This window comes from Apis laboriosa, unplaced genomic scaffold, assembly GCF_014066325.1.
Source record: "Apis laboriosa isolate Shangri-la unplaced genomic scaffold, ASM1406632v1 scaffold9_cov152, whole genome shotgun sequence".
Taxonomy (NCBI): Eukaryota; Metazoa; Arthropoda; class Insecta; order Hymenoptera; family Apidae; genus Apis; species Apis laboriosa.
Genome location: NW_025224966.1, coordinates 2,425,984 through 2,446,883, shown reverse-complemented (window position 1 = coordinate 2,446,883; position 20,900 = coordinate 2,425,984). Strand labels below are relative to the sequence as shown.

Here is a 20,900-nt window from a genome sequence, read left to right as displayed (position 1 = left end):
GCCTTTTTCTTCTTCTACGAGAATCGATCCTGTTCCCCGATAAAACGTTGCGAAAAGAGGTTGCGCACGAGCTCCATGGGAAACGCGCCCATTACGAGGGATCCGAATAAAATAAATTTGCCGCGCCGCGTTGGATAGCATAGCATAGCGAGAGCGAAAAGAGACGAGGAAAGAAACGCAGAAACGAAGAGAGAGAGAGAGAGAGAGAGATACGCCCGTATAAGTGTCATCGATGTTATTTCTGGGAGAAAGAAGAGCCGTGCGTCGACGAGGCCACGAACGAGTGGCACGAGCGAAGCTGCGTGTGAAACGCGACGAAAAGTGGATACAATGATATCCTGTCCTGTGTGGAGGGATACGTGGCCGCGAGGAGCGTGAAATGGAAAGAGAGAAGGAGAAACGTTACGTTCTCTTTAACCAGCAGCCACTTTAACCAACTTAAACCGTCGCCGACTCGTTATAGCATAACGGTTCGACAGTCGACAAAGGTGGGAGGAGATCGCGCCAATCGAAGCGTCGTCCTCGATTATCACGCGTTCACAGCTTTCTAAAGGGCCGAAAAGCGCGACAGAGGGTGTGCGACGAGAAAGGGGGAACGGAGGAGGGAGAGGAGAGAGAGAGAGAGAGAGAGAGAAAAAAGGAAAAGAGTGGAGAAGGGTTGGAATCGGCGACCCTGTCGGTTCGAAGAGATTCGAGTAACGAGGGGCGGTGCGCCCGGGATCACGAAGCATCTGTCAAACGATCTGTTTCTCTCGAAAAAAAAAAAGAAAGAAAAAGAAAGGAAAAAAAATACAGATATATCAACGTTAAACGTTCGAAGCACGCGATTCTTTGTCCTCGAATTTCCTCTAATCGATTCCTCGATTCAACGATCCCCTTTCGAACTCTTTCAAAATTAAAATTTCAAAAATGCTTCGATATCGAGGCAATATTTCCCGGCCTGGTACGTAACGCGACCAATCATTCGGGCAGTCGATTTACATCGAGCGAAATACACCCGAAATCGGGAAATATTGCAACGCGTGTCAAATTGGTTAGAGCTATGGCTAGGGAGAGGGCAAGGCCGACGTACTCGTTTGCGTTTCGTGCATACGTATATACCCGGCCCTCGATCGAAGTCGAATCGTGCGATTGACAAACGGGAACGACGAGAAAATGCGGCGAGAAATTGAAAAAACGCGAAATGAGAAGAGATCTCTCCTCCCCGGCGAGAGTGGTTTTTACCTGCAATGCTATTTTTACGACAGGTATACGCAACCGATGCGTAAGCGCGGCGTAGAAGGAGGGAAGGAACGGAATTCGCCATAGGAACATTACATATACGTGGCTTGCCACCCCTTTTGCCGCTCGCCAACACAATGAGCGGCTTTGTTGAAAATTTCTGCGGGCTTTTGACCCCGGTTTTCCGCGTACACCCACCCCACCCATGGCTCCCTCTTCTTCTCCCCCTCCCACACCCCAATATTTCGCCCGTGCATTTCGTTCCCCGATCGGCACATACGCCGCCGCTTCCCATACCCTGAAGATTCCCTCGCTCGACGCTCGAAATCCGTGAAATCCGGCTCGTTAAATCGGTCGACGACGCGATGATTTCGAGATAGGCGGCGATTCGCGCGCGGTTTCCGTCGAAGGGAACAAAGCGAGATCTCGAGACTCGTCGTAAAAAGAAGGATGACGGATTGTGGGCCACGTGTGCCCCAAGGATAAATCGAATCCTCGCCCCCCACCATCCTCTCTATCTGTCTTCTTATCTGTTGCGACAACGATATCGTATTATTAAATGTAAACAGATTTTCGGGTCGAATTCTTTCCTCCGCTCGTATAATCTCTCTCTCTCTCTCTCTCTCTCTCTTGCTCTGTCTCGAGACGATCCGTTAGCCGAGCGATCGATCGAGAAGGGATAAATTATTTATTAAATCGAAAAAAAACGAGAAGCGAGGATCCGAGTTTATCGCGGCTAATGAGCCCGTAAGCCCTCGAGGAGACAAGCAAATTGCTGATGCAATTACGGTTTTGGTCGGACATTGCGAAAAACAAATCTCGTTAAAAGTGAGCGGGGAAAGTGGAGTCCGTTACAAGGGTGCGTCGTCCAACGGCGGAGGCGAACGGATGGAACGCAATGACCATGGGGATCGGGGCGGATGATGTACAAGCGGACAAAGATACAAGGGCACAAATAAAGAGAGAGAGAGAGAGGGAGATTCTCTTTTTTCAGATTAACCTTACGTAACGAGCAAAACTTACGAGCGGCTGCGTTTTTTCCCAGTAAGATCGATACCACCGGGTTACACCATCGTTTTGATTCAGCTTGTATCCGTCTCGCTTTTGCCGCGCATTCCTCTTTATCTCTGTCTATCTATCAATCTTTTTATTTTTTCGCTTTTCCAACGAAACGTCCAGCGAATGAGAGGGGGAAAAAAAAAGGGAATACGCGTGCCTGTCGATCCTCGAGACGGGAAGCGCTTTGATCCTTGGACGAGAAGAGGAGAAGAAACGGACTCGATGGCGAAAAAGCGAGTTTAGGTTCCGTCCCACTTGTCACGGTAAATAGTAATAAAGGTTGCCTTCGTATCGGTTCATTTAACCGAACCGGCCGACAAACTTTTTCGCGGACCGAAAACCATAGTCGAGAACTGAACGCATCGTCTGCGAGTCAAAAGCCGTATCGAAACGACGCTTTGCCTCGCCAATTTCCCCCGATACGAATCGAAAACTTCGAACCCGTTCTCGTCCAACAACGTCGTTCCTCGTCTTTGTTCCATCTCCACTAAGAAGTTGTTCGTGCCGACGCCAACATCGTCCATGTGGGTTCGTTAATCGGACCGAGTAAAGGGCCGATTGCTAATTTTGTCGAAAACAATTTTCTACGAATGTAACGTCATATCCTTTCTATTTCGAGTTCCTCGGATATTATATACGAATCGAAAACTTCGAACCATCTGTCGTTCCATCTTCTCTAAGTTTTTCGAGCAAGATTAAGGTTAATCGAATTAAATAAAGAATCGTTGATTTTTGTAACAAAGAATTTTCTACGAATCGATCCTATAACGTCGCATCCTTTCTATTTCGAGTTCCTCGGATAAGAATCGAAAACTTCGAACCATCTGTCGTTCCATCTTTTCTAAGTTTTTCGAGCCGACGCAAGATCGTCGATTTTAATTATTAATTTTTGTCATAGAAACAATTTTCTACGAATTTTCGACACTATAACATCACATTCTATTTCGAGTTTCTATTTACGATATGAATCGAAAACTTCGAACCATCTGTCGTCTTCTCTAAGTTTTTCGAGCAAGATTAAGGTTAATCGAATTAAATAAAGATCCAGAGAATCGTTGATTTTTGTAACAAGCAATTTTCTACGAATCGATCCTATAACGTCGCATCCTTTCTATTTCGAGTTCCTCGGATAAGAATCGAAAACTTCGAACCATCTGTCGAAAAACGTCGATCTTCGTCTTCGTTTCATCTTTTCTAAGAGTTTTTCGAGCCGACGCAACATCGTCTATGTGTCGATTAATCGAATTAAATAAAGATTCAGAGAAGTATTAATTTTTGTGGAAAATAATTTTTTACGAATCGACACTGTAATGTCACATTCTTTTTTTTTTCGAATTCGAATAAGAATCGAAAACTTCGAACCATCTGTCGTTCTATCTTTTCTAAGTTTTTCGAGCCGACGCAAAATCGTCGATTTTAATTATTAATTTTTGTGGAAAATAATTTTCTACGAATCGATACTATAATGTCACATTCTATTTCGAGTTTCTATTTACGATATGAATCGAAAACTTCGAACCATCTGTCGTTCCATCTTCTCTAAGTTTTTCGAGCAAGATTAAGGTTAATCGAATTAAATAAAGATCCAGAGAAGTATTAATTTTCGTGGAAAATAATTTTCTACGAATCGACATTATTATGTCACATTCTTTTTATTTCGAATTCGAATAAGAATCGCAAACTTCGAACCATCTGTCGTTCCATCTTCTCTAAGTTTTTCGACGCAAAATCGTCGATATGTGAGTTAATCGAATTAAACAAAGATCCAGAGAAGCGTTAATTTTTATCGTAGAAACAATTTTCTACGAATCGACACTGTAACGTCACATCCTTTCTATTTCGAGTTCCTCGAGTATTTACGATGATCGAGGGTTTCTTGGAACAATCCGCTTTACAAGTTACCGACACTGAAAATGCATCGAGAAATTTCACGATTCTTCGAAGCAGCGAGTCTCGCCCACCCGCCAATCCGAGACCGTGCTCTCTCTCCCATTGCTCATTCGAACTATGCTAAATACCGCCTAATGAATACATACGGGCAGCTCCTCTCTTTGATACACTGCTGCTGTCTGCTTTATATAAAGCAGCGGCCAACTATTTGCCCTGTGGTCGACAGAATTTCAGCCTAGCCGGTGAAGGATCTAATGAACCTTTGGTACCATACCGCTTCGACCAGGGGAGGGGGATCGGATCCGCTAATTAATTAAAATTCTTCCGGAAAAATTCGCATGGTTGCGGACATTTTGGATAATTGGCCCGTTCCCGCCTCGAAATTTCTCCGCGTTCGCGGATCGTTCGATTCGCGCGTAAAAACCCACGCGCTCCTTTTTTCGTATTATCGTGGCGGATCGGGGTTCGCGAGACGCAAAGAAAGAAAAAGAGGAAGAGGGAGAATGACGAGGGGAAAAACACGAACGGTTCGAAACGCACAGCCTCGCGCAGACGCGTAGCGAACCGCGGGAATTCGGTGGCCGATCTTTGAGAGAGAAGGATAATTAGCTCGAACCAATTGAAATTAAAACCGGATTTTAATCCTATTGGCGGAGTTTTTTATCCATCGAAAGGTACGATACTTAAGCGGCAAACGACACGTAAAACGGATCGAGGTGTTCCTTTTAAGATGACACTCTCTCTTTCTCTCTCACGAGAAGCACGAGCGAGCAGATTCGAATCTCTAATTAATAGAATGCGGATTAATCCGTGTGTTAAAGCGACGCGAGAATAGAGTACGCATCGAAATCGCGTAGATGCGTGTTTAATCCGCTTACGATCACTTGTATATATATATATATACGATAGAAACCACTTTTCGAGAGTTGTAAGTCTCTAATCTCCTCTCTCCCCTCTCTCTCTCTTTCTCTCTAAGTTAAACCATCGGCCATCTGGATTAAGATTCCATCCCCATCCCCGCCCCGTAACGTCGTACGAATTATTCGTATATGCGAACTTCCAACAACGATCCAACTTTTTGGGATGATCGATGGCAGGAACGGTTTCTCGTTTTCGATCCGAGCGGAAAAAAAATAATAGAGCGCGTTAATTAACGCGGGACGGGTTTCTTATTCGACCCCTTTTTGACCCTCGTTTTCACGCGTTTCAACGATACTTGTTACCTTGTCCAATAAAGTATCGTGTTCGTATTAACGAAGTGTTCGTACACAACGTGATCAGAGACAACAAAGACACCGTCAGTTAGTTGGGCGGGGGAACAGTTGGGGGAGAACGAGCCCGCGGTGGAGAGTGGAGTGGGAGCGGGGATTTGATTTCCAACCCGTGGAAAAAACTCCAGCCGTTAAGTAATTAATTTCGCGGTGCTGCGAGACTCGTTAAAAATTTGAACAACCAACCCCTCCCTCCCTCCCTCCCTCCCTCCCACCCCTCCTCGCTCTCCATCGATCGACCAACGCTGCGCGATACCTCGACACGGGGAATTTGCTGAATTTTATTTTATACCCCAGTTCCACCTTCCTTCCCCATTATTCCCCAACTCGAAGAAACGAACCAAACGTAACGCGCCTACCAAACTCGCCCCTGCCGCGATTACGTTTCGACCTTCGCTCCCAGAGTGAAAAATTTCCGCTCTCGTTCGCGGCAAAACGGTCGCGAAATTTACACGACCGCGATATCTGGATCTGGGGAGGGGAAAAAAAAGCGTAACTCAACCCTTCCCTCTCTCCCCCCCCCCTCCCCATCCGTCACCGCGGTTAAACGCGATAATTTTCGCGATAGCACGGGCGCGTGTTCGGTTCAATTCGGTTCGTGGCAAGGAGTTGGCGCGGAGACTCGAGGGGACGTTCTGGGAAATGAATTCGCCGGTTTGTTATACGAATACGCGTAAAGTCTTGTACGTGGCTCGAATGCGTCCCTAAACGGAAACAGAAGTTGTTGCGGGGTAAGTGGGTTCCGAGAGTGCGACGCGCATTCTATACATTCTATACTGTTTCACGGCTCTATATCGGAAACACATCCGACGTCAACTCAGCTTCGTCCCGGTTAACGAATAAACCGAGTCTGACCGGCCATCTCTCTCTCTCTCTCTCTCTCTCTCTCTCTCTCTCTCTCTCTCTCTCTCTCTCTCGTTGGAAGCTGAACGAGAATAATGTTCCCCCTCCCCTCTTTAATAATCCGCATTAGTTAACAAGCTACTGAAAAGCAGCACAATTAAAACGACGAGCGTAGTAAACTCGATCCTTCGTGCAATCGGACTTGCTAATCTTTCTCCGGAGGAGGGGGAGGAGAAATAACGATCGAAGCGAGGAGAGAGAGAGGGAACGGATGGTCGTTTCAACGTAGAGCGGAGTTAATGCAAGGAGGAAGCGGTAAAGAACCCGCAAATCCGTGTACCGGGTGGATCCAACGTGTGGTCGAGGTAGATTGGTCGAGGAGATCGGTAAAGTGGCCGGTGGTCCCGTGTTTCGTGAACTTTAATCACACGGATCCGACTCTCTCCCTCTCTCTCTCTCGTGTTTCGTTGCTGCTTAATGGATATCCTATCCGTAGTGTTGGCCTTCGATATAGGTGTACCGGAAACCCGGCTAAACCGCAAGATAAAGTTGCCACTCCTATCGAAAAGGGGCGATCGCTTTACCTACGCCAATTCCACTTCGATTCGTTCGCGATGATAAAAGAAATTCTCCTCTCTCTTTCTCTCTCTCTCTCGATATTCCAATGCCTCTTCCATCGATTCGTTTATCAGTGGTTACGCGGGGAGAGATCGTTCTCGCCGTTAGAAAGAAGAAGAAGAAGAAGAAGAAGAAGGAGCGCAACGGTTGGAGAAACGCTTTCGACGATCGAAATTACACGGGTGCGACGTAATGTAATTGAAGCGGACGCTGCATTACCGACTGCTATTCCCGCGGACGGGACGGGAAACGTTGTACAGCGTGGTCGAGAACATCTTGAAATTGGTCGGGAGTACCGAGCGGAGTGACCGGAGGTAGTAGCTCGGTAAACTTTGATCAGTCGAGACCAAACTCTCCGCCTAATCCCACTTACTTAATGGCGTCGTCGTCCCTCCCTCACTTCCAATATTTCAACGCGAATCTAAATTGTATCCGTGTAACAACGTCAAATCGAAATACATTCCGTTTATAGACCGGAAACTGATACGAGCCGAGGCGGTAACAAACGTTCCATTCATTCGGGACGGGACTTGGGACGAGCAGCGATCACAGGCATCAGCGGATCTATCTATCGTCTTATCGAGATTTCGTGTACGTGTTACACGAAGTCTAAAGTGGAACGTCAGTTCTGATAAAAAAAAAATTTATTATAATATTATAATTTCGTAAAACGATTATAATTTCGTAAAACGATTCCAACATTTGATTCGATTTCCTTCGATTAATTCTTTTCTCTTTTTCTTTTTTTAATATCTAATATTATACCGAATATTCACCCATGTATCGAGATACAAAAATGACATACATAGGTTCATAGATTTATAGTCTTCGAGTTACGTGCGAAATATTTTATCCTAGATTTCCTTCGATTAATTCTTTTTCGTTTTTTCTTTTTCTTTTTTTAATATCTAATATCATACCGAATATTCACCGAGATATAAAAATGATATACTTCATAGATTTATAGTCTTCCAGGTACGTGCGTTTTATCCTAGATTTCCTTCGATTAATTCTTTTTCGTTTTTTCTTTTTCTTTTTTTAATATCTAATATCATATCGAATATTCACCAAGATACAAAAATGATATACTTATATATACAGATTCATAGATTTATAATCTTCGAGTTACGAAACGTCAGTCTATCCTAGATTTCCTTCGATTAATTCTTTTTCGTTTTTTCTTTTTTTTTTTTTTAATATCTAATATTATACCGAATATTCACCGAGATACAAAAATGATATACTTATATATACAGATTCATAGATTTATAATCTTCGAGTTACGAAACGTCAGTTTATCCTAGATTTCCTTCGATTAATTCTTTTTCGTTTTTTCTTTTTTTTTTTTTAATATCTAATATTATACCGAATATTCACCCATGTATCGAGATACAAAAATGACATACTTAGGTTCATAGATTTATAGTCTTCCAGTTACGTGCGAAACGTTTTATCCTAGATTTCCTTCGATTAATTCTTTTTCATTTTTCTTTTTTTTTTTTTTTAATATATCTAATATCATATCGATATCTAATATCATACCGAATATTCACCGAGATACAAAAATGATATACTTATATATACAGATTCACAGATTTATAATCTTCGAGTTACGAAACGTCAGTCTATCCTAGATTTCCTTCGATTAATTCTTTTTCGATATCTGACCGTTACTGAATATGAATACTGAATCATCGATTAGATTCGTAGATTTATAGTCTTGGAGTTACGCGCGAAGCATCAGCTTATCTCCCCGATACCCTTCGCTCTCGCGAAAATACGAAACACGGTTTCGATACACGGATGGATGATAGATTTTTTTCGAATCGAACGAAAGAGGGAAAGAACGGACGAGCTATCGAGGAACATAATTTACTTACTTTTGTTGATTATTGTTGGCGGTGGGCATAGGGGTCGGCACCCTCGGCGGCGGGACCGGTATCGCTTTTCTTCTTCCTCCACCTGTTTGATGTATGGTCGGAGTTACGCGTCCGGTCGGTGCTATCCGGCCAGCCGTTCGAGCCCTCTCTGTCCGTACATCCATGTCGTCTCTGCAAATAATCCAAAATGCCCCGCGCTGTAAGACCTCCTGCCGTACAGATAAAACTTCGCGGATTCTTCTCTCTCTCTCTATATATATTTTTTTTATTCTTTTGTTTCTCTCGACTATCTCTACCCACTCTCTCTCTCTCTCTCTCTCGTCCAGAAAGGCCAGAAATTGCGACGAGGAAACGAGTCAAATGTAAAAGGTAGTCGGCAAAAAAAACGAAATTATTACGAGACGCATTAGTAACCGGGACACAAAAGTGCCATTTTCTCTTACGACTCGCAAGGCCAGGCAGACATCACAGGGATTGCCGGTGAACTTGGAAAGAGCGATCCCGAAAGTCGCGCGCACAGAGAGGAGAGGAGAGGAGAGAGCGCGACGAGGACAAAGATCGAGACTCGCTTTCCACGCCGAATTCGATTCTTTCGAACGTTTCAATTATTTTCCTCCACGCATTAGCACATTTCGTTCGATGATAATTGCGCCACCGCAATTGAACGGCATACGTTCAACCTCGAACGAGCCTCGCTCGTTCCTTTCTTTTCCAAATTGCAAGAGAGCAATTGCGCCCCATTTTTTTAATAATCGCCGCATTATTCAAACGTGTCATTAATTTCTCCGTTATTTTCAACCTTGTTTCCGCGGCAACAATAAGCCGCGCCCAATTATTTCCACAACCGATACCCCGTCAGGTAAAAGAAATGAAAGAAAGGAAAAAAAAAAAAGAGCAACGCGTCAAGCGAAACGCGGAGTGCGTTCCCAATTAAGCGCATACCCTCGCTAATTCACCTCGATAAAAACGTTAGAATCTAGGGTGGCTACTCTCGACCGAGATGCTCGCGCGAGGAAGCGCGTACCGTTTTGCGTAACGGAATTTCAATTAATGACAGAGACGCGGTACGTCAGACTGCAGCGAGCCATTTCAATGAGCGCTTTCAGCGTCGGGCCGCCAACCGAAGCGACGCTTCGCCTCTCGTCCTCGTCTCGTTTCTTTCCCCCCCTCCCTCCGTTCGCGCAACGTCACCACCCTTAATTCGATCCTTTCTTCCTTCTTCTCTCTTCGTTCGCGCGGCTACGCCATTTGTTTATCCTCCGCATTATTGCACGCGTCTCGAATTTTCGAGATCGAAGGACGGCGGGCATTGAGGGATTTTTAAACGGAGGCAGAGAGAGAGAGAGAGAGAGAGAGAGAGAGAAGCGTTCGCGATCCTCGTGCGAGGAAAGGGATCGGAAGAAAGGGACCAGTTCGAAAGTGCTCGCCGACCTTCTCAACCGTGACTCGAAATCGCGGAGGTTCAAAAGATCCTCTCCAAGAGGAGAAGACGAGGAGGAAGAAAAGGGGTTAAAGGGTTGGCCGCTGCGCACTTCCGGAACCCCTTCGTTCGAACGAACGAACGAACGAACGGGTTTTCGGGAAAACATAATGTATCGCGAAAAGGGAGTTGAAGATGAGTCGAGGGGAGGGGAAAAAAAAAAAAAGGTAAACTCCTTCAGAAAGGCAAGCGGTATCACGGATACTCGTGAGCCCTCCTCTCGTCGGATCCATTCTTCGAAATTCGTCGGCTCCGCGATCTAACCGCTCTTGCGGAACGAGTACCACCTTTCGCCAACTTCCGCCGAGCTTTTTCATGCGTATCGTTAAGATGGATGGGAACCGCGAGTTATATATATATATATATATATATATCCCTTTCCTTTTTTTCGGCGAAGATGTGATAATAGAAAAGTGGAGCAGGATATATAAAAGAAGAAAAAAGAAAAAGAAGAAGAGAAGAAAAATTACGTTGATAAAATTAGGAAACGACGCGAGCGCTCTAAACGGGAAGATCGAATTTGGAAGAAGGCGGTTTCCTCCTTATTGCTCGCGAGGAGGACAGGATGTTCAATCGAGTTCAATCGTCGATTCAATCTCTTCCAACTCCCTTCCCTTCTCATGGGTAAGAAGGGAGGGAGGAGAAGGGGAGGGAAGGTAATTCGATTGGCATCGATGCATAAATCACGCGGAGAAGGAAGGCGCAAACAGGTGTGCGTCCGTTCGATTCGAGGCCTTGGCAACGCGCGCGCCTCCCGGATTCCGGATTCGGAATTATCGACTCTCTCTCTCTCTCTCTCTCTCTGTCTCTCGGTTCGACGATTCGAATCGGTGGACGAAACGCTTCGACGAGCCGCGTTGTCCAACGCAAGCCGCGCACAATGAGCTCGTTAAGCCCGAACGCGATTCGATTATGGGGGGAGGATATCGATGCGAGTTCCTCGCCGTCTTCGACGCCACTGCGTTTCGAGATCTGCCCACACCGAAATCCGAGATCTCGTCCGGAATATGACGAACCGAAGGGGCGAGAAAGGAGAACGAAGGAAGAGGAACGGTACGCGCAGACATCCGGGAAAATTACCGAGGACCCGATATCGACTTTCAGAATGGGAACCATTCCGAACGCGAAATTATCGCTTTTAATCACCACCGGATCCTTCGCCATCCCTTTACCACCCGATATCCCTTCCTCTCTCTCTCTCTCTCCCTCTCTCTCTCTCGTTTCAAGCCTCGTTTCACCCATGCATCGGCTCGAACGACCCGTGGTAACACGGCGAAGGGAGGAGCACGGAGTGCAACAACAACAACGAACTCCCCTTCCCACCCTCCCCCTCCCTTTTTTCCCGACAACGGAACGTTTCGGCGTAAACAGAAACAGGATATCCCGCGAAAGAAGGCTGGGAGCGATTCGCGAGGCTTTCACCCCTTCTTGCGAGGGCACCTCGATGGGAGGAGGGGAGGGGGGGAGCACAATCGAAGGAAGAAAAGGACACGGTTCGCGTAATCTTTCGAGCGTGGCGCAACATTGTTGTCACGGACGCTTTGCCCTCTCCGCGGAAAGAATAGATGGAGGAGAGCGGAATGCTGTTGGGTACGATCATTATTTCTCGATGCGTGTATAGCACAGGCGGGGGACTCTCCGGCAAGACAATGCGCGTAGCCAAGTTGGTTAAAATATGCAGCCCCCGGCCGTGCGTGGTTTCGCGCGTCTCTCTCTCTCTCTCTCTCTCTCTCTCTGCCGGTGTATCAACCACCACGTCTAGAACGGGGTGTCGTGCAGCACGCCGGGGGAAAGGGGGTCGCGGAAGGCTCGTGTGTTTATATTCGCAAATAAACGCGAGCGCGTGCACGACGACGACGACGACGACGACGACGACGACGAGTACGATTACGAATACGACGACGTGTGCACAGGTGAAAAGAGGAGGGGAGAAAAAAAAAAAGAGAAAGAAAGAAAGAAAGAAAGAAAAAGGGAAAAAATCCTGTCGCTGGTCGACACGACGCTGGCGAGACGAGGGCTCGATGAGGGGAGAGAGAAGGTCAGAGAGGAGGAATGGAGAAAGAAAAGGGGCGGTGGAAGCGAGGAAGGGTGGCGAAAACAAACTCCTGCCGCGGCAGAGGCGAGCACAATGGGAGCATCTGCTTAGCAAATTGCGAAAAATAATCACGTTTGCCCGGGATTCCGCGTAGCACGGGAGCGGAGGCATCTCGAAAGCTGTCGTATCCCGTATAACACAATAACGCCTACTCGACAGCCGACAAATGCGTTCCAGAGGAGGGAGAGGGGCGAAGTCCAAGTTGGCATTGGATATAGGGATACGTATATATACAATGTGTATAAGGGAAAAATACGAACGAGTGAAAAAGCGAAGCTGGTATTCCTAGCGGGAAATGTGTACGTATATCGCGAGACAATATGATCGCATTCGAGAAGTAGTAGCGAAGTTCGCGCACGTTCCCTTACGACGACACGCCAGGATCTCTTCGCGAGCCGATGAATGCGTCACACGCCACTCTCCTCCCCCTCCTCCTGCCTCCGCGATATCGCGTTTTCTCCCCAACTCTTGGCGACTCCTCCTCCATCCATTTCCGCGCTAGTAATTATTTTCACGGTGTATTAAGTCGACGTAGAAATTTGCGCGTTATTGAAATTACGGAAATCGTTGCGGGGCCTCGTCGTTTCACGCTTCCGCTCACACCGCGCACAATATTTGTTCTTCACCGACAATGTAGTATCGAGTATCTATCCTCGATAGATAATTTATTTTGTTCGCGAAATATATTTTCGTATCCAATTTTTTCTGATTTTCCCATCGAACTCCTTTCTATATTACAATATTATTATGTACAAATGCTATAGTTCTCGCCTTTGATCGTGTGTATTCTTATACACGCATCCGTGCCGTGTATACACCGATACGGAATACATTTATTTACATTTGTCACTCGATCGATTAATTCCATTCGATGGAGCGATAATGAGGCGGTTGACGGATCGAATCGTTTTCCGCGCCATTTGTTACGGGGTGCCGATAACGACGAGGATGAGGATCTAGGCGAGATAAATAAAAATAGGCGTGGACGGGATAAAAAATATTTCCTTGTTCGCGAGAAAACTCGTTTTACGGGGGACAGAGGGGAAATTTATCGAGGGTATATTGTCCTCGACGATCCATCGATTCCTATTAATCATCGACGCGATACCGGTGAAACCGTATGCAACCGAAATACCGCGCGTATATAAAGGGCTTTTTCATCTCGTGGCACGCGTTGACCGGTCTCCGCGTTCTTACGCGAATCGATTATCGCGGCAATGATCGAGCAACGCGTGGAATTGTTCACGAATCGAGCAAAAATTCGACGGAATTTGACGCGGTATTGAAATCCCGATGTTTCGGGAACGAACGTGTAACACGAATGTGAAATCGAAATTCGATGAATATAGCACAGCGCGATCGTTCGAATTAACACACCCGTTTAGAATAATTCGATCGATGCCTGTCGAGGGAGACAAGGCAAACAAGCCGCGACAATATTTGCGCGCATACGTGATTTAGCCCGTGTTTGTTTAGATACGTATAAACGATCTATGTATCACTTTCGCGGGACAGGCGGACTTTATAAATCCGGGACTACAAATTAGTTTATCTTCGGATCGGTGTTTAGCAGACGTTGAAAAAAACCGGCCTCTGGCCCACCCACGCGCCAAAGGTTGCCCGCTAAAAATACACCATCCCCGCCCCATCTCATCGCGACACACCGTCCCCCTTCTTCGCCCCCTCCCCCGCTTTTTTAAAAAAAATCACACCACGCCTCGACCGCGAAACGAAATTTCATGGACGGATGTCGCCGTAAAAATCGCCGCGCAGCGCCGGCTAGAAAAAACGAACCTCTCGAACGAACAACCGAATCCGCCGATATTTCTCTTCCCCTCCCATCCGCCGACCGGAAGACAAAACCGTTCTCGATTAATTTTCGATAAATTTGCCGACCGCCAACTTTCCAACGTTGAAAGCGGTGAATTCGAAAATCGGATGGCGGTGAATTTTTTACGGGAACAGTCGGGATGCAAAAAAAAAAAAAAAAAGAAGGAAAAAGGAAAAAAAATTGTCGGCTAGGGCGAGAGAAAATTCCTGTTTACCCTGCGATGCGTTTCGCTCGCGTATCGACGAAAAGTCCACGCACTAACGATGGAAAAAACAAGGCAAAGAAGTAATTTGCCGGCGCGGGGAGGGGAGGGGAGGGGAGGGGAGGCGAGGCGAAAAATTTGCCAGAGCGCGCGCGTTTGCTACTCGTGCATTTTTTTCCCAGGGAGTTCTCTCTCTCTCTCTCTCTCTCTCTCTCTCGGTGCACCACTTGGGCGCAGTCAGTAGTAGACAGTGCGCGTTAAACTATAGCAGTTCGAAACGCTGGTACCGCTCTCGAGAGCGAAAACGAAAAGGGTAAATTTTCGCCGTCGTCGAATAAACATTTTAATAAACGCCCGAGCCGAGCAGCGTGGTTATAAAATAAAGTAGAGAAATTTACCATTGAAATTGAGAACTGGGAACCACCTCGACTCCCCCGTTCCGTTAACACCGCGGTGCGCCCAGCTGGGATTATTTCCTTCCTTTTATTCGTATCGGTGCGCCAAGGTCGCCGCGATTAATCCCATCCCATCCCATCCCATCCCTCCACGGCACGCGATATTTTACGCTCGTTCCAAGAGGGACGGGGAAAAAAAAGAAAAAGAAAAAGAAAAAGAAAAAGAAAAGAAAAGAAAGCTTAAAAATCGGCTTAAACTCGGGAGTTGCACGATGCAACGCGATTATTATTACACACGAGGCGTGCAACGCGTCTCGTCGCAGATGTTCGCACGCTGATACGCTATCCACGCACGGGATCGAGAGATCGAGCCACTTCCTTCTCGCTCCTTCGAACGGGTGTATACCGATATAACGGATCCCTTGGCAGAGACGCGATCATGATTGATATTGTTTGTCGTCGAGGGAGGAGTGGAATCGCTCGAGTCGCTTAATCCACTAGGCATATCGAGGATTCCATCTCTTTAGGAAAAGAGGAAGGGACGGAAGGATCGATCCTTTCGTGCACGTAGCGGGAGTGGTATAAGTGGGACATATGGCGGGCAAATACGAAGCGGAGCAAAAACAAATAGGTGTCTCTTCTCCCCTCTCGATCACTCCCCTCTCCCCCTCTTTAACGACGCGGTCGGAGTACACGCGACAATGGCCGGGTTAATGAAAGACGTAGGTGCCAGTTATGGATGCCATAACTCAGCTGATGGGGGCGCACGGTCCGAATCAGCCCGCTACTCTCCCCTCCCCCTCTCCATTTACGCGTACGCGTGTATGACTTCTGACTCACTCAGCCTGTGGGGGAAGGGGGTCCGTCGGGGTGCGAAAAATAGAGATCGGGGGATGGGCACAAAGGCAAGCAGGCCCATCATCCCTCCCCGGTACACGAGCGAAATTGCTAATCGCGTTGCCCGTGGCCATTGATCCGTGAACGATGAAAAATGGCGGGCATTACACATACATCTTCCCCGCGTCGATCGTGATCGGATCCTCGTTCTTTCGACGAATCTCCACTTCTGTATTTCGTTCTCTCCAAGTGGACGATATTCTCTCCTATTTTCAGGAGTCTTGAGAGGACAGGGGAGGAGGAGCGGGCACCTTGATTTAATCGATATTCCTTTTCCATCCCCCTTCTTTTCCATCGAGTGTGCTGCCAACAAAGCACTATTCTAAAGCACTAGCGATAAACCGTTGCCAAACCTTTCCTCCTTTCCGTTTTACACCGAAAACAGCCGACCGTTCTTCCGTGTCTCTCGAGTCTCGCATTCGACTCGTCCCCCGCCGCTCTTACCGCTACTCGGCCGGAGCGCCGTGAATCTAGCACGGAAGCCAGGATGCGCTTTTCTCCCTACCTTTTATGATTATTTGTTTACGACCCTCCCTTTCCCGCACAAACGCAACGCGCATTTTCGCATTCGAGCCGCAGTGTGTTTAACCGGCAACCGTTACGTTTCCCGTCTTTCCCACTCCCCAAGGGGGCTAAGAATTAGCGATGCTCGCTTAACCATCCGCGAGATCCCGCGTTTCTTCCGGTTTGCCGGCCACGTTCCGTTCAAAGCGTCGAGCCTTAATTAAGAAAGCGCTCGTACGGGTTGTGCGTGTATATGTGTCTCCCTCTCTCTCTCTCTCTCTCTCTCTCTCTCTCTCTCTCTCTCTCTCTTTCGTATTTGAAAATCGGCGGAGGGGACGAAATCGAGAAAATAAATAAACGGATCGACGGGATCTCAGGAAACCGTTTCTCGAGAGTTGAATTGAGATAAGTCGAGAGAAGAAAGGGGAACGAGAGGAAGGAACGGTCCTCTCTCTCAACAGGTTCCACGAGGATCTGACGAACCTCTTCGCGTCTAATCGCATTTCTGTCAGCTCCCGACCATTAACCGACGTGTCCCTCTCGTCGTTTCGTTGGCGCATGTGCCAACCGAAATCGTTCGCGTCTCTTTTCCTTCCTTTTTCTTTCCTTTCCACCTCGGTTCGTGAATCACCGGCCAAGTAGTCTCCTCTCTTGATCTTTGCCGGCGATCCTCGGTCGTAATTGCTGCATTATCATCTTAAATTTTACTGCCGCGTGTAAAATCGCTAATAACTCGTAACGGAACGGGTAATAAATTCAGCCATTCGTATATTTAAGACGCGTTAACGTTCCTTTCGACAAAGGAAGGATCTAACGGTAATAAGTCTTCGCTTATCCCGGTATGAAGTTTGCGTAAAGTGACACTTTGAGCAATAGCTCATCGAAATTGCTTAAATGACGTTTATTCGTCAACCTTCGTTACACTTGATCCGCTTTTCGAGGTATCGTAAAACCTCGGCATTATTTCCGTGTATTATTACACGGTTCCAACGATCGATCGATCGAGACAACTTTATTCCCGACTTCGATTTATTAAATTTTCACTCGTAATAAACCACGCGCAATCTTTTTTCAGTCTCATCATCGCTCAAAATTTCACCAAATTTGTCGATTTATCCAAGAGAGAGAGAGAGAGATAGATGCAAAATGGTCCGGAGCACAGCTTACCTAGTCGAATATCGATCGATCACTCGTTCAAAGCGTTGTCCATGGCGATCGGAATGGCAGGGGGGGAGGGATCCATTTAATCGCGACGTCGTCCATTACCCCGTCGTCGCATTATCTATCGTCGCAGCGTGAAACACGCGCAATTCGCACGCGAACGCCGACTCGTTCGAATCTTTAGAACCGGGTCGCATAAATTCACCACGTGGTCTTTCCCGCCACGTAGAAGCGGCCGGGGGCGTTTATTAAGATATAAATCGAGGATAATTTAATCACGGCCGTTATAACCCGCGATAATCCTCTCGCGCGAAAATATATCTCTTCCGTTTCGAAACCGATCGTTCGTTTACACGGCCGAGATTCGATATCTTTGGACGGTTATTTTAATCGTATCGATAGCTCGTTGAACAACCTTATCTTCGAAATAAACAAATGTTGGATTCATAATCTTCCGCCGATAAACGCGTTATTCGTATATTCTTTCGTTCCCTTTTCTTCTCTAACTTTGTTCGTTATAATAATCTTCTGCCATTCTTCTCTCTCTATCTATCTATCTATCTATTTATTATTCGTTTCGTGGATAAAATATTCGAAAGGTATAAAAATATTTTAAAACCGATCGGGATTCCATTTTCGTAAATTCCACCTCTTCGAAAATAGATGATCCGAAAGAAATTTGAATCGAATCTCTCGACTGTAAATGAGGTCGGCTAAGAAGCGTTGAAACGATCGTCGATATTCCGCATCTCGGCTAATATTGTTCCAGAATTAGACACGCTTCGAAAGATCCCGCGCTCCAGTCTGACAGAAATCTGGCCGGCCATCTGGCAGGTATTATTAGATAGACGCAGAAACCATCCCCTCGACCTAATCGAGGAAATTTATTATTCGATCAACCGATATATATATATAAGATCGCGACTTAAGACTGCAATTCCTCTCCTCCTCCCTTCCCTTACGAAGGGGAATTCTCTCGTCCAACAAAGTTTCCATATTCCTTGATCGTGTTCGCGAAAGATCCTCCGCCGAGCGAACAACTTGAAACCCGTACGCGACGCGAATGGGAAATCCGTGGCGGAGAGATTATGCGGGAAAGGCAAACGGATCCAGGAACGGTGGAGAGGCCGGGGTTGAATTATAACCATACGATTGAGCGAGCCACCACCACCGGTTTACCAACGATTATTTTCCTTCGTTAGATATTAACTCCGAAATAATCCGGGATAAGTGGGAAATATCTCTTTTATTCCCCCGCGCTGACTGAAAAGTAATAAAACTGGATTACGCGGAGCGAATCCTCGCGGATCCCTTCCACGGGAGATCGGATCCTCTCTTCTTCGTTCTCCCCTTTCGAGGAACGGGGGAAAATGGATTTTGCGGTATCGACACAGAGAGAGAGAGAGAGAGAGAGAGAGAGAGAGAGAGAAAGGGAGGAGGGGAGGGGCGCAAGGAAGCGGTTGCTGACTCGCCTGACTGACTGACTGACTGATATCGAACCTTTTCCCCCTCCTGGAATCGACCATCGGTTCAACTTCTTATACACAGAACGCCAGTTCGAGCCGGAGCAATAATAAACAGTTTATCCGTCTGTCGGAGTCTAAGCGGATTATCGCTTATGCTCTCCCCTTCCCCCACCCCTCGATCGCTGTAACGAGAGACAAGACGCGATAGGCAAGACGCGACCCTTATCTATTATCATCCTCCTTCTCCCCCGCCTTTAATCTCCTCTCCCTACCCCATCTTTTTCTCGGTAGGTGTCAGCTGGCATGTATATATATATATATACATATATATGCGTCACGTAGCGACGACACGCACGATTTCTGAATATTCATAAGCGATACCTCGTCACCCTCGCGCGCCCCCGTAATCAATGCTCCCCCCCACGGCCCGTCCATCCTTTCAATTTGTCGTTTCAAAGGACAAAGACGCAAAGACGCGTACCTCTCTTCCCCCCCTCTCCTCTCCCGTTCCGTCCCCCAATTCGCCCCGAACGAACCGAGACATACGCGCGGGCCACGTATATCTCGCCAATTGCGAATATTAGACGACGAAGAAAGTCGATCGGCAGAGAGGAGAGAAAGAGAGAGAGAGAGAGAGAGAGAGAGAGACGGGGATCAGCAGACGGAAAATGGGGAGCGTGGTGAGCATCGGGTCGGGTGGAAATTCACGATTAAAATCCCAGCGGTAGCATTACCGCGGGTGAAAATGGGAGGAGGAGGAGGAGGGGCCGAGTGGTGGTTCGAGAGGGTGGAAAGCGGGGTGGACTCATGTGTTCGAACGTTGGTCGCGTTTAAACCTCGATCTGCATTTAAATTGGCCTCCATGCCGATTCACGCGCCTCTGTACTCCGTTCCCGTGTTTTCCCTATGGCGCGAGTTTGACCATTTTGTTGTCGTTTCAACCCTTTCCGGTTAGGTTGCGCCATCCTAAGCCCTCCATTACCTTCGATACTCTCTCTCTCTCTCTCTATCTCTCTCTTTCTCCTCCCATTTCCTTGGGCTTAATTAATTATTCATTTATTCGGACGGCGGGCCTTCCCCCCTCCTCTCCTTTTTAACTAGCCACCACGGGAGAACGAAAGTCGCGCCTCGACCCGTGTGCGCGTTTCGATTAATTATATTTTTAACGAGGATGGGCGATAAAAGAGGCGAGGAAACGTTATTTCGACGAGGGAATTCAACCGTGCGAATCTTTCGGTAAATTAACGACAAAGAGAGCCCGATAAAATGTATAATCGGTGCTTAACGTAATGAACGTTTGAAATTGCATAATTAATTCGTCTATCCCTTCTGCTCCTCCTCCTCCACCCTCCTCGAAAACAGATACTAATGCGGTGGTATACGAGGATGAATGAAACGTCGTCTGGCTGCATTCGAATTCGGTTTACCGGCGAACGAATCGGTTGCTAGGCTCGCCTTTTCCTCTCGACAAACAGAAAAAATATATTTCCTCTATAGCTATTGTCGCGTTCGAGTACTCTCTCTCTCTCTCTCTCTCGAACGTTAGAGGAAAAACTGGCTTACCGTTCGATCGAGCGGAAAAATTAAATTAACAGATATTGAATGGTCGTGCACGAAACGAAGACGTCTACGTCCTGTGGCCTATATATTCACGGGGATCTCTCGAGAAATAAATGAAATGCATGGCGAAACGGTAAACGAGGCTCGCCAACGTTCAAACGGAACGTTGAAAAAGGTTCAGACGCGGAGTTCGCGATCGTTGAAATTAAACGAGATAGCCTCTTTCTCAACTCGAATATCCGGATAAATTGCTCGACATTTTTTTCAAAGCGTCTTCGTTAACCCAGTTGCAGTGTGCGACGAGTCGCTGCTCGAATAAAATATACAATCTCGCGGAGGAGAGGAAGGAAAAAAAGAAAGAAGAAACGAGATCTCTCTCTCTCTCTCTCTCTTTCTCTCTCTTGACGATGCAAAGAAAAACTAGAAGAAGAAAAAAAAAAAAGAAGAATGCCACTGACTTTCCAAGATCCCTGGATGGTGATGGTGGGAGGGGATTGATTATCGCCAAGTACAGTCAAGAACCGTTA

The 20,900-nt window shown here is 46.8% G+C and overlaps 1 protein-coding gene across 1 annotated transcript in view; it reads right to left on the bottom strand.

Annotated features, from left to right (window-relative positions):
* The window catches only part of LOC122720035, a 252,977-nt gene that overhangs the window by 202,782 nt on the left and 29,295 nt on the right, over positions 1-20,900 (bottom strand). The window contains exon 2 of the mRNA XM_043946439.1: positions 8,783-8,953. Coding sequence (XP_043802374.1) covers positions 8,783-8,946 — 164 coding nt within the window. The 5' untranslated portion in view covers positions 8,947-8,953. The remainder of the gene's footprint in view (positions 1-8,782; positions 8,954-20,900) is intronic.